The sequence below is a fragment of the Megascapheus bottae genome, chromosome 11, assembly GCF_031878675.1.
Source record: "Megascapheus bottae isolate mThoBot1 chromosome 11, mThoBot2.hap1, whole genome shotgun sequence".
Classification (NCBI taxonomy): domain Eukaryota; kingdom Metazoa; phylum Chordata; class Mammalia; order Rodentia; family Geomyidae; genus Megascapheus; species Megascapheus bottae.
Window position 1 is genome coordinate 49,334,731 of NC_143519.1, and position 14,610 is coordinate 49,349,340.

At 38.2% G+C, this 14,610-nt stretch overlaps 1 protein-coding gene across 6 annotated transcripts in view; it reads left to right on the top strand.

Annotated features, from left to right (window-relative positions):
• Nucleotides 1-14,610, top strand: part of Fry (FRY microtubule binding protein) — a 444,403-nt gene that overhangs the window by 320,575 nt on the left and 109,218 nt on the right. For all 6 annotated transcript variants that reach the window (XM_090342230.1, XM_090342231.1, XM_090342232.1 and 3 more), the window contains 8 exons: nt 306-495; nt 1,107-1,231; nt 2,988-3,045; nt 3,869-3,960; nt 4,370-4,542; nt 6,148-6,308; nt 8,430-8,540; nt 11,043-11,197. In XM_090342230.1, the coding sequence (XP_090198356.1) occupies nt 306-495; nt 1,107-1,231; nt 2,988-3,045; nt 3,869-3,960; nt 4,370-4,542; nt 6,148-6,308; nt 8,430-8,540; nt 11,043-11,197 (1,065 nt within the window). The remainder of the gene's footprint in view (nt 1-305; nt 496-1,106; nt 1,232-2,987; nt 3,046-3,868; nt 3,961-4,369; nt 4,543-6,147; nt 6,309-8,429; nt 8,541-11,042; nt 11,198-14,610) is intronic.

The following is a 14,610-nucleotide window of genomic DNA, read 5'->3' on the forward strand; positions in this document are numbered from 1 at the left end:
GGTCACAGTCCGAAACCAGCCCAGAAAGGAAAGTCTCTTATCTCCAGTTAACCACCAAAAAGCTGGAAGTGGAGCTGTGGCTCAAGTGGTAGATTGCTTGAAAAAAATATGCTAAGAGACTGTGCCCAAGCACAGTACACACCACACACACACACACACACGAGGGGGGAAGAAAGAAGGGAAAAAGGAGAGAATAGAGGAGGCAGAGGAAAAAGGAGAGAAGAGAGAAAAAGAAAAAAGATAATAAATGATGTTTAAAATCAAGAACATAGTCTTATTCTTATTTTTTGACTCCATATTTCTAGCAGCCCAATTAATGCCAAGAAAACCAGCACTGCGAGCAGCGGAGACAACTATGTCACCTTGTGGAGAAATTACCTAATTCTCTGCTTTGGAGTTGCAAAGCCCAGTATTATGAGCCCAGGACACTTAAGAGCTTCTACTCCAGAAATTATGGCGACCACACCTGATGGTACAGTGAGCTACGATAACAAGGTGACATGACATGCTTCAGAAGAATTATTCTGTAAGGTTTTTTTTTAGCTTATTTGTCTAGAGTTCCCAGTGCATACTGCACTGTGCCTGCCATCTGGAGGATTATGGGATCAGATTTTCATCCTACACATTGCTAAATTCCATTGAGCATTTGTGTGAATAATTTATTGCTGTTCCTGGCAAGAGGGACACAGACGAGAAAGAGAAGATGAGAAACTTGCTGAAGACCACAGATGATGTCCTTATCAGTGTCTTACATTCTACATTTTTCTTACACCTCACCAAGTATTCACCTTTAAGCCATGCTTTGATTCGATTATCTGGTTGATAATGACGACTTAATTAAATGATTAGAATAAGCAAACACTTGTTCTATCTGTTTTTCTTTAGAATTTGTGTCCAAGGTGTGACATCCCTTCATTGTTCTGGATGAAACCTGTGTGTCCACCCAATTCTCTCTCTCACACACACACACACACACACACACACACGATGGCAGTGCCGTGGGATGTGGCTTAGTCCTTTGAAACTGTTATAATGGAATCATTGCATGATTACAGGGAATGCTGGTTGCCATGTTCTCTTTTTCACTTCTAATCAACTCATTTCAGGCCATCGGGACCCCATCTGTGGGAGTTCTGTTAAAGCAGTTGGTGCCTTTGATGAGACTAGAAAGCATTGAGATCACGGAGTCCTTAGTTCTAGGATTTGGGAGAACAAATTCCCTTGTTTTCAGGTACAGTAGTCTTTGTGTTCCTCTAAATCATCCATGCTGCTGCTGTTGCTTTTCTTGAGCTTGTATGTTTGTGTCAGCATGTTCCTGGTTAGCCGATGGCCTGTCCACTATCTCCTTTGCATCTTCTTCAGTCCATGTGTGTGCATACAAACAAGTACTCCTGATATCTGCCTCACATTACCCTTTAGGCATTCTTGTTACACTCCCGCCCCCACAATTTGATTTCACTCGCAAGCTCTGTCCTAGATAACTATAAATGAAGATAATACCTTGTTTATCCTTGGTTAGCCAGTTGTTTATCCTTGGTTAGCCAGGCTGATCAGAGGTCATCACACTGAGGTAACAACAGCGTGTGATCATCACAACAGCCTCTGAAAAGAGGATCATGGCTTTCTGCCATCCTGAACTTCATAACTGCTATCAAATTTTATTTGAGACGGTGTCAAAGCCTTCTAAAAGACAGCATATAATGTTGCATCTGATACCTTTCAGCTAAAAAAGTCTGTATGGGGAGGACCAAATTTTTCATGCAGAAAGGGAAAGTCCCAAATGTCTGTGAGAAAGAAACTCTATTTGAAAAATAAAGATAGAGATATTTTAGCAAAGGCTCCCATTACATTATTCACTGATTAGAGTCAGATTTTTATCCTCTAAAGAATAATAATTGTGCTTTCACATTACTTGAGTGCCAGCTAGCCAAAATTGTACTCTAGTTTTATTAATTTGTTGTAAGTAACCATTTAGACATACTTTAAGGAAGGTAAAGACAGTTCCTAAAATCCTTAAAATTCTTTCCCAAAGAATACAAATCCCTTTTGCATATCTTTCCTTAGTAGGCAATATTCACTTGACCACAGCCACATAATTCTGGAAAACATGGTGTCTCTTGGACTCTGTTTTCAACCCTAAAACTGGCTTAACAAATAAAAAATACCACATTTCTGTAATAAATATTTTAGTTTAATAGGATCCATCTTAGATTTGTGGAGAGGACATAATAAATGGGAATGTGCATGAATAGAATATTTGGTAAGTGGTAGCTGTTGGGTAAAAGATTTCGTTTTTTAAAGTCAACTCTGAGCCAGATTCTAGTAGCTCATGTCTGTAATCCTAGCTACTGATATCTAGCTGAGATTTACAAGGTTCAAGGCGAGCCCAAGAAAAAAAGTCTATGAGACTCTTATTCCCAGTTAATCACCTAAAAAGCCAGAAGTAGAGCTATGATTTCAGTGGTAGAGTGTTAGTCTTGACCAGAAAGGTTGAGGAGCTATATCTATGAATCGTCTAAGCCCCAGTAGCAACATTAGATAGATAGGCAGGCAGGCAGACAGATATAAGTTAACTCAGGGTTAATTACTATGAATCCCAAAGGTGGTTCCATGGTACATGCTTCTTTCCCTCTAATTGGACTGGAATTTTCTCATGTGTAGAGATTCAACTTGATGTTCCTTGAATTTAGTAGCTACTTGGAAAATGTTATTTCATTTTTCAAATAGACATTAAATCAGACATTAAATCAGAATTACATAGACAAGTTTATTTTGACCTAAAAATATGTACCTAGCACTGGAATGAAGACCAATAATGAAAAATATAGGTCAGCGCGTATTTGTCGTTCTCATGTGATTGGGAAAACTAGTGGTCAGGGGACATTTTTGACAGAAGAAGAAGAGTGAATAATGCAAAATATTTAGGTATAAATGGGTATTTTTTTGTCAAAAAAAAACATTTAAAATGTGACCTCTTTATTCCATAGAGAGCTGGTGGAAGAGCTCCATCCTTTAATGAAGGAAGCTCTAGAAAGAAGACCAGAGGTAAGATTTGCAATTTAAATAATGAAGGCTTGGCTTATTTGGTGTGAATTTAAATCAAACTCCACAGTTCCCTATTTTTAAAAAAATTACAGACACCTCAACAGGTCTTTAACAATGAATTGCATTATTTTAACCCTAGTCATTTCACTGTTTTTCACCATTTGTTTAGCATAATATGGTTATTATTTTAATGGATTTTCTGTCCTGAATGTACAAATACAAAACAATGTATACAGGTATGTCTGTGTTACTATATTCTTTTGTAAAAGGTTGGCATTAAAAGTTTAATTTCTTTAATCAGGAGCCAATGGCTAAGAATATCATTTGTTTCATATATAATACCTTTCTCAACATTATTTCCCATGAAGTGAATCCATTTCAGAATTTATAATGTATCATCTTTTAAAAGAAGTAAATAAGAATGAAAAAGATGCTTCCTATGTAGTATATGAAATAAATAGATAATGATCCACTGGCAAAAATTCAGCAGTTTTAGGACAGATAATTACCTTGTGGTCACACTTAGTGGATATTCTTAAGAGTCCCTTCTCCTTCCACTCATTTCAGATGCTCAGCCTTTCAACAGACAATGGAAGCATCTGGGAAATGAAGCTTCTTAATTCTCAACATTTCCATCTTATACACCTTTATTGACCTACTTATAATCTCACTTATAATCACTTAAAGTCTTTAATAGTTAGGAAGAAGGGGAAATATACGTTTCTTATGCTTAAAAAAGTATGCCCTTTTTAAAAAGTTAGTAAAACACAGTTCATGTTGTTTTTCCCATGACTCTAAAGGAGTATTCCCTCTTCTCACACAGAACAAGAAGCGCCGAGAACGGCGAGACTTGTTACGGCTACAGCTACTTCGAATATTTGAACTTCTGGCTGATGCTGGTGTAATAAGTGACAGGTGAAATCAAAATTCAACTAACTTGATCTCAGATCACTAAAGTAGTCATCTTGTCTATTTTTAAAACTCTCTTTTGTGGGCAGGAGTTTGGCCTAGTGGTTAAAGTGCTTGCCTAAAACTCTCTTTTGTTTTCCATGAAATATATATTTTTAAAAAGAATTTTTAGGGTAACATTGTCCAAAAAGAAATGTACCTGATTTACATAACTGTGACCCCTCCCTACATCACCTTTATAAAAATAACCTTTTAAGATTTTGTTTTTTATGCCTTTTCTGTTTCATATCTTTGTATACTGCATATAAGGATCATATTTATCATGTAAATTCAAACTTTGTTTTTCACGGATCATGTGCTACTTTGTTGTAAAGACAAATTCAGCATCCCCTGAATTTCTTTTACTTTGTTCTAGCACAAATGGGGCCTTGGAACGAGACACCTTAGCTCTGGGAGCTTTGTTCTTGGAATATGTGGATTTGACCCGCATGCTTTTAGAAGCTGAAAATGACAAGGAAGTTGAAATTCTGAAAGACATCCGGGCACATTTCAGTGCCATGGTCGCCAACTTGATTCAGTGTGTTCCAGGTGCAGTTTTACCTTTTGGGCTCAGAAAACCATTTGTGTTTCTCATGACTACTCTTTCTGCTTGTGGTCTGTGTACATGTCTGGAACAGGATGATTTACTCATCTTGAGATTCTTGGAAAGACACATGGGAACAGTCACCCTATACCAAGTCACAAAGAGAACAAGAGGAATAAAATTTGACTTTGTAGTTGTCATTTCTAAGTTTGTTTTGATTCCTATCTATATATGACCTTACATGATTTCCGTAGGAAGAAAGTAATTCAGAAGAAATGTCATGTTGTCTCTGTGCTACTCTGGATATTTATAATTTTAGCACTATTACTGGTCATTGACTGCACTTGATTGGTACATTAGCTAGTACATTAGGTGTATTGCCTAATACACCTTACATTTCATTGGTTATATTATTTAAAGAACTTTCACATGACTTAGAAGATCATGAATGGAAGCCAATTTAGGAAAGTCTGTGTGATTCCATCTCTAAATATCTAAAAAAAAAAAAACTGGTCTGAAGGAATAATTCAAGTATTCAAGTGGTATCAAGTGGTAGAGGCCAGCCAAGCAATTAAGCCATGCAAGTCTGAGGCCTTGAGTTCAAGCCCCAGTACTGGCAATAAAGAAAAATAAAGCTAAAGGCAAACTCTTCATTTTGGTATACTTACAAGCTGTAATGCAATTAATATAATTATTATTTCATATTATTAACTTTCTTACCAGTCCTTCTTACATTTGTGATCCTAAATTGAGATTTGTGTTGATTCCTTAAGTTCCAGTTAAGTACCTTTATTTGAACTGGACAACTGGCACTTCTGAGCTAAGGAGCAGCAGAAGAGCAGCCATCATGAGAACTCATTGTGTTTATATAGTACCCAAGTGAGACATCATAGTTTTCCTAGGGATCATTGAGAAAAGAGTGTTGGAAGAGCCCTTTGTCCATTTTAACTTCCCATGCTGATTCAAGGTGCTACTGGCTACAACTTGAAGAGAGAAGGATAATCACTTTGAAACATATACTTTAAAAAGTCAGGTTTTGTTACCTAAATAAGAAATAACTAGAGGGCCAGAAATGACAGTGTACTTGGGAACACAAGTTGAGGTAGGAGGAACACAAGTTGATGGTTCAGGCTAGACTATATAATAAGACATCCTCTTTTAAAAAAAAAAGACCAGGTGTCTGTGGCTCATACATATAATACCACCTACTCAAGAGGCTGAGATCTGAGAATCCTATTTCAAAGCCAGCCTGAAAAAAGGAAGGTCTGTGAGACTCTTATTGCCAATTAACTACCCCAAAAGCCAGAATTGGCACAGTAGCTCAAAGTGGTAGAGCACTAGCCTTCTAGCTTTGAACACAAAAGCTCGGGGACAGTGCCCAGGCCTTGAGTTCAAGCCCCAGGACTGAAAAATATAAAATAAAATAGAAACACTGTGGAAAGGGAAAGTACAATGGTAGAGAATGTATTTAGCCTTCATATGCCAGGTATAATCCTCAATGCTAAAAGAAAAGAAAAATAAGAATTTGAAAAAGAAATTGTTTTTCAGCTCAAAGCCTGAGAACTGGGTATAATAGTGATATGGTTCCAATTCTGTGCTGTTCTCCCTAGTTCACCACCGAAGATTCCTCTTCCCTCAGCAGAGCCTGAGACACCACCTCTTCATCCTCTTCAGCCAGTGGGCAGGACCCTTCAGCATTATGTTCACCCCGCTGGATCGTTACAGTGACAGAAACCATCAGATTACACGATACCAGTATTGTGCGTTGAAGGTAGGTGCTTGTTCTTGCTCCTTTCCTGGGCTGAGGCTCTTCTTCCCTAAACACCATCCCTTCAAAATAAGGTAAGAATAAATAATATGACATGATGAAAACAAGTAAGTGCAGGTGCTGAGCTTCAAATACCCACTCCCAGCAGATCACATACATAAATAGACCCAAATTGATTTCAGAAATTCCAAACACATAAATATAAATGAATAAACATGTGTGAATAAATAGTCCACTTGAGCTCATAACCCAAAAAAAAAAAACCAGCGTTCTCCATTTCCACTTTTAACCAGTGCTTCTCCTATCTGAAGACCATATGGTTTTGTTCATGTAACTCTTAACTAGCAGCCTTACCGATTAACTTCCAGCCTAAAAAAAACAAAAACAAAAACGGATGTCATCTCAAGTCCAATATCAACTGAGCACCACAGTTTTTAGTTCCTTTCCCTAGTACACTTACACAAGTGAATTTCCACACTATGAGTATGCTTCAAAATCCTCCCAGCATAGTCTTACAGACTAATGATGTCCTTTAGGAAATTTGACTACAGTGTTATCTTGCTCATATGCACTGGAAGATGCTACTTGGGATTAGCTTTTGATTCCATAGGGCCAATATAAAAGATGGGCTTGGAACTGGAAGTGTGGCTCAAGTGGTATTGCAACAGCCTTGAGTGGGAAAAAAAATAAGCAAGAATACAAGGCCCTGAGTTCAAGCTCCCAGTAGTAGAGCACACATGCACACACACAGACACAAAAGAAAATGAAAGTGTGGCTCAAGTGGTAGAGCACCAGACTTTAATTAAATTGCTAATAAGAGTGCAAGCCTCTGAGTTCAAGCCTTAGTACCTGCATGAATAAATACATACCTGCACACACGCATAAATGCATCCATGCATACTAAAAATAAAAGACAGATCTGTGAGGGTTAATCTCAGCTGCCAATGGGGTTGCATGAAGAAGCACCTAGAAAATTAGAGAAGGACAACTCCCATCAAATACATGGGAGAAACTGTCTCATACCTGTGGGCTGGGGTGCAAGTAGAATTGAAAGGGAGAGGAGGAAGTCAAGATCCCAAGTATTCCATCTCTCTCTGCTCCCTGTCCATCACACCCTCCTCACCTTCATAGCCTGCAGCCTCACTCAAGTTGTTTATGTCAGGTGTTATTGTGACAGTGACATAAACCTAACTCACAGGGACCCAGCAGGCCCATGGACCTGCCAAGGATAAGTTAGTCCAGATCCGCCATTTCTCTTTTCCCCATTCCTCCTTACTACCTCACGATCAGTCATAAAAGCCAAATCTAGCCAGGCACTGGTGGCTTATGCCTGTAATCACAACTATTCAGGAGGCTGGGGTCTGAGGGTCATGGATTGTAATCAGGCAGGCCAGAAAAGCCCATGAGACTCTTTATCTCCTATTCAATAGCCAAAAGCCAGAAGCAGAGCTGAAGCTCAAGTGGTAGAGTGTTAACCTTGAGCAAAAAAGCCAATAGGCAGTGCCAGTCACCGAGTTCAAGCCCTATAACCACAGAAAAATTAAAGCAAATTCTAAACAGCTGAATTTGTCTCACTTACTTGAAGTCATTAAAAGAATCTTTGAGTTATTGTAAAAATGACTGTTTTAAAGTATATTTTATCATAAAGATCTATTATGAACCTAAAAGCAAATATTCACAAAGTTGAACTTAAGAGAGTTTAGATTTTATAAAAAGAAATTAGAGGGCCAGGAGTTTAGCCTAATGGTAGTGTGTTTGCCTAGCATGCATGAAGACCCGGGTTCAATTCCTTGGTACCACATACATAGAAAAAAAGCCAGAAATGGTGCTGTGGCTCAAGTAGTAGAGCTCTAGCCTTGAGAAAGTCCAAGGACAGTGCTCACTCCCTGAGTTCAAAGCCCAGGACTGGCAAAAAAAAAAAAGAAAGAAATTAGAATCTAGTGAGATGTTTTAAAAATTTGATCTAGGAATTAATCCAAGGAATTATATGAAAAAATGGAGGAAAATCTGTTTTTAAAGAGCCCACCACCTCTAAATCTGCTGATTATGTTTTGTGAAGTCAGTGGTAAATGATTACATGAGATTTCAGGTTTCCTCTCCATGTTTTGTTGTTTTCATTTACAGGCAATGTCAGCAGTGTTGTGTTGTGGGCCTGTTTTTGACAATGTGGGCCTTTCTCCAGATGGCTACCTCTATAAATGGCTTGACAACATCCTGGCTTGTCAAGATTTAAGAGTAAGTAATAATTGTAGAGGGGGATGGATGGGGAGGGGGAAAGGATATGGTGACAAATGGTGAATAAAATCCATTATATTTAAGGGTATCAATGTATGTGAATTAATGCACCTTCTATCTGGCAAATATCATGTAACCCTTTTACTAATTACAATAAAAAAATAAAAACTCCATTATATTTTTAGGAAAACTATAATGAAACCCAGTTAAAAGGGAAGAAGGGATGTGGGTTAAGAAAGATGAATAAACCAAGTAATGGTGTCTATAATCCTAGCTAGTAAGGAAGCTGAGATCTAAGGATCACAATTTGAAGCCAGCCTAGGCAGAAAACTCTTTTATACTCAATTGACTACCAAAAGCCTGCAAGGAGAGCTGTGGCTTAAGTTGGTAGAGACAAGAAAGCTTGAGGACGGCACTTAGGACATGAGTTCAAGCTCCAGGACAGGCACAAAAAGAAAAAAGAAGGAAGTGGAACTATAGCTCAAGTAGTACATCTGCTAGCTTTGAGCGAAAGAACTCAGTAACAAGTGATCAAGCCCGAGTTAAAGCCCTAAGACCAGCAAAAAGTAAAAGAAAGAAGAGAGAGAAGGGAAGGTGTGTGATCAAGACACATTAGAGCAAGTCTCAACACTGATCATATGCTTAAACGCATGCAGGCTTTGTTCTCTCTCCCCCATAGCATTCATCATTAAGTAATGAATAATTAAAAGATAATTTTTAGTGTCCTTCCAGATAGCCAGTGAATCAGACAACAAATAACAGTGGAAACTGGAAAGTGTTTTGTTGGTTTTTTTTACTGAAAATACTGAATACTAAGTGTGTAGCCTATAAATAAAGCTTGTTTAGAATGAAATGTACTTAATTAACTACAAAGACTCGAAACAAGGCTGATGATTATCAGTGACTAAGAATTTACTATAGGAAATTAGAAAAGGAATAATACACATCAAACGTAATAGTATAGCAAAGAAAATACAAATAATAGTAGAAGTTAACCAGGGTGATGAATTTTAAAGTAATGCTCACTAAAGCCAAAAGTTCAGTTAAAATTTGCTATGAATAATACAATTCATATGTCTACCAACATCCACCAAAACATTAAAAGGGAGGGAAGGAGGGAGGGAGGGAGGGAGGGAAGAGTGGGGGAGAGAGGGAAAGGGAGAGAAAGAGGGAGAGAAAGAGAAAGGAATCATCTCAGCAGATGTTACACAGATTAAAATTGAAAGAAAATATATGACCTTCTTTGTGCCAATAAACTTGAAAATGTATATAAATAAATTTCTAGGAAAGCACAATAGCAGAAGAAAAGGAAAACCTGAATGGTCATATGGATAATAAATAAATGCATCAGGAAACTGAAATTCCTAAAGAAAGAGAACATTAACACCAGATGGTTTCACTGATGAATTCTAGCAAACATTTAAGGAACAAATTGTATTAATCAGCATCGGTTCTTAAAACACATGAACAAGAGAGCTATCCAAACACACTTTATGCGACCAGCTAACCTTGACAATCCAACTGGGCAGGGGTGGGGCAAGAAAGATGAAAGTGATCTCATGGATAAGCACAGATGCAAGAACTGTAAAATGGGAAATTTAGTGATAAATGTTAAAAAAAAAAAAAACAGGAAGCCAAGCACCAGTGGCTCACACCTGTAATCTAACAACTCAGGAGACCTGAAGTCTGACACAAATCTGATCTCTATCCAGCAAAAAGCTGGAGTGAAAGTGTGACTCAAGTGGTAGAACTCCAGCCCCTAGTGAAAATTCCAAGCAAAATCAAAAGGCCTTGAATTCAAGCGACCACTAGATACAGGTACCCAGAAAAGATGACTCAGGATCAACTCGGATTTATTCACAAATTGCACAGTCAGCTTAACATTCAAATATCTGCCAATTCATTAGTACATTAGTCATAGTAATAGAATGTTCAAAGGAAAAGATTATGCCCTTATCTCAATAGACACAGAAAATAAGTTTTTTAGCAGTCCTGGCCCTTGAACTCAAGGCCTGAGCACTATCCTTGGGCTTTCTCAAGGCTAGCACTCTACCATTGAGATCCATCCCCAAGACTGGCAAAAAAATATTACCCGAGAACCCCACTTTTCCTTCCTCATTAAACCTTATACTAGAGACCAGATCTTAGCCAGTGAATTAGGAATGAAAAGAAGATGAATAGAATTGAACTGGCACATACCCACAGATATTTTTCATAAATATTCAAAACACAAAAATCTTCCAAAATATCCTTTGCTATCTATTCAGATAGCAAAGATGAGTGACTCCTAAATAACAGACATAGACTCTATTTGTTTTATCCATTTCAATTTTCAGATATAACATTGTCCCTTCTTAAATAAAAGAAATGAATCCCAATAAGTACTCACTCTCCCCTTAACATTTTACCAGTGTGTGTTAGCTAAGATTGATCATATGGTTTTTCCCCCCTAGAACATCCTTTTCTTAAATCTAAATAATTCCTTTGCCCCCATGTATGCAGGTTCATCAACTTGGCTGTGAAGTGGTTGTCTTGCTGCTGGAACTTAATCCTGACCAAATAAATCTTTTTAATTGGGCCATTGACCGATGTTACACAGGCTCCTTCCAGCTTGCATCTGGATGCTTCAAAGCCATAGCGACTGTGTGTGGAAGCAGGTATGAATTTATGCTTCTAGTGGAGAATGGCGAGTCAAGACTGTTCTTCACGGTACAAACGACTGCAAACCAACTCATTTTGCAATTGTCTGAGCAGAGTAAATGCTGTGAGAAAACAAAATGGCCCATAGGTCTCCCACATATAAGTTTACATTTGGTCAGAAGAGAGGAATTATTGTTGTACCCCCTTCTTTGAGTTGCCCAGAAAGTCACAGTGAAATATGAATGCACAATTCAAAAAGGAGAAACGTGAGTTGGGCACTGGTAGCTCATACCTGTAATCCTAGCTATTTTGAAGACTGAGATCTAAGGACTGTAGTTCAAAGCCAGACCAGACAGGAAAGTCCATGAGACTCTTATCTCCAATTAACCAGCAAAGAGTCAGTGAAGGTGTGGCTGAAGTAACAGAGAATAAAAGCTAAGAGACAGCACCCATGCCCTGAGTTCACTGGCGCATGTGCGCATACACACACACACACACACACACGCATTCACATTGAAATAAAAGAAATATCTAAAAGTGTTTGTGACAGGTGTGAACTAAAAGCCAATCAGCCATTGTACACCATGTCAATCTAAGAAATAGCCTAGTGTTGGGCCAGGAATTTGGCCTAGTGGTAGAGTGCTTGCCTACCATGCACGAGACCCTGGTTCGATTCCTCGGTACCACAAACCCAGAAGTGGTGCTGTGGCAGAGTTCTAGCCTTGAGAAAGTCAAAGGACAGTGCTCAGGCCCAGACCTGGCAAAAAAAAAAAAAAAGAAAGAAAGAAATATCCTAGTGTTGAAGTCCTCTTTATATAAAACTAGAAAGGAAAATAAAAGGAAATTTGTTCCGCAGAATTTATAAATGACCCCTTTTTCAGAAACAGGACCTCATGCATGCTAACCTTGCTTTTTTTTTTTGCCAGTCCTGGGCTTAAGCTCAGGGCCTGAGGACTGTCCTTGGGTTTTTCTCAAGGTTAGAACTCTACCACTTGAGCCTCAGCACCACTTCTGGCTTTTTCTAAGTTGTGGTACCAAGGAATCAAACCCGGGTCTTCGTGCATGCTAAGCAAGCACTCTACCACTAGGCCAAACTCCCGGCCCACCAACCTTGCTTTCTACTTCTGAGCTATTCCTGTAGTTCTAAGGATCATACTTGTAAAGTCAACACTTCTGCTATATGAAAAACTGGCAAAGCTGATTCAGCACTGTGACCTACTGAATGAAATAATTTAATAGCTAAAGTGAAAGGGTTAATGAAGATAGCACAAGCTATCCCTAAGGAAAATTTCTGTGTTAGGAATATCTAGAAAGTACAGCTGTAAAATTACTTTTGAAAGGGTTTATGTAGGCCATGGATTTTTACCTTTTGATTAAATGTTACATTTTAAATGGCTATCTTGAATTCCTAGATCAAGGGAATCAAAGTAAATTCATTTTAAATCCCAGTCCAATATAGGACTAAATTAATATGAACAATATTTTTGAGGACATCTATTTTTCAATCAACCTAAAATGAGTATGTTGTTCAAAGAAACAAGCTTTTCTTCAAAGTTTTTGCCTTAGAATAGTTGTAATTTTTTATGACCAAAGCTTTCTCTATAATGTCAGTTGTGGAATTTTTACTATATACCTGAGTCTTCATAAAGGTTACAGTGGATGGTGGGTGGCCGAGGTCCATACATATAATCCTAGCTACTCAGGTGGTTGAGATCTGAGGACTGCAGTTTGAAGCCAGAGCTAGGCTCAAAGAGGTAGAGGGCTAGCCTTGAGCAAAAAGAGCTCAGAGCCAATGTGCCAAGGCCCTAAGTTCAAGCTCCATGACTGACCAAAAACAGTAACATCGGGCTTTCTGTAATGTTTGATCACTTGCTGTAAACCTTAGTTTAAAATATTATATATCTCTAGGATAATAATGAAATGATACTGTTACAAATATCTCAAATATTTCAGCACTCTAAAAGATGAACTTTATTCAGATGACCCTTAGAAGATGTTATAAATCTATGGTTTGGACCCTCTTTGTTTGATATAAGTAAGAGTAATAAAAGCCCCTCCTCATTCCCTTCCTCACAGTGATCTTGAACAATTGCAGCCAAGTGTATTTCATTGAATGATCATCTCATAAAATATCACACTGCACTCTTTTGACCTAAGTCTAGGTAACAAATAACTGCCTCATAAATAGAGCAATTCAGTCTCAATTTCAATAATTTAGTCACAAAATCTTAGGTTCTGGAATTCCCACTGTTCCACGTGTATGTTTTAAAGTACATCCTATACTATTGAACTCTCTAAGACCATTTCTCACCACAAGCTGCTTCTCAGCTTGGGTAATCTAGACAAATTCCAAGATAGGCTTAAGACATCTTTATACTTAATTTTTTGTGTGTGTGCTAGTCTTGGGGATTGAACTCAGAGCCTGGGCATTGTCCCTGTTTCTTTTTCTCAACGCTATCTCTATTACTTGGGCCACAGCACCCCATGTCCCTCTTTATTGGAGATAAGTACCCCAATGGGATTTACCTGCCCAGTCTGGCTCAACTCGCCATCCTGGCGAGCTCAGCCTCCTGAGTAGCTAAGATTTCAGGCACAAGCCACCAGCACCCAGCTGTGTTTAATCATTGTAAACCTCTATTTTTCAAAATCAATTCCAGCAGTTTCCAGCTTTCACTGTTTTGGTTAGTTTCTGTCTTGAAGAAGACAAGGTATTTGCTTTATCTTATGAAATATGTTCCTGAAAAGTAATACATAAACTGAATCATACCTGCGATTTCTCACAATCTACACAGGCATGCCTTCACATCATTTCCTGAAGCAAAAAATCATCTTTCTTGTAAAATAAATAATGCCTTCTCCTCTTCAAATGGGAATGATCACATCTGAATTTATTTTTTGAGAAATAAAACAGTTTGTAAGCACATTTGTTGACTAAGGATCTCTTATAACTGAATTTAAAATACTTAAAAGATTGAACTTTTTTTTAAGACTCTGGTTAAGTTCTATCTTCTACCTTGAGTTTTAGCAGGTGTGATTAGCCATCTGGCATAGTTCGTATCCATTCCCGCGTTCATCAGACATGACACTGGGCAAGAGTTGGTTGTCTCTTTAGTAGAAGTAAAGGAAAATCTTTGTCCTTGTACCTGTGCCTGCTGGGAACTTAACCACTCCATATGTAGATTGGATTACACCACGACTCCAGCAAGTCTACAAATAGGACCAGGAGAAATGAGGACAGAACAGTTTTGAAGGATTTTTCAAAAAATATGCATAAGCATTTCATACAGAGTTATGAAATGCAGCCAGGTGGTAGTTGTCAATACTTGTAATCCTAGCTGCTCAGGAGGCTGAGATCAGTGGATTGAGGTTGAAAGCCTGCCCTTGCAGGGATGCCCATGAGACTCAACTATGTGTAACCACCAAAAAGCAT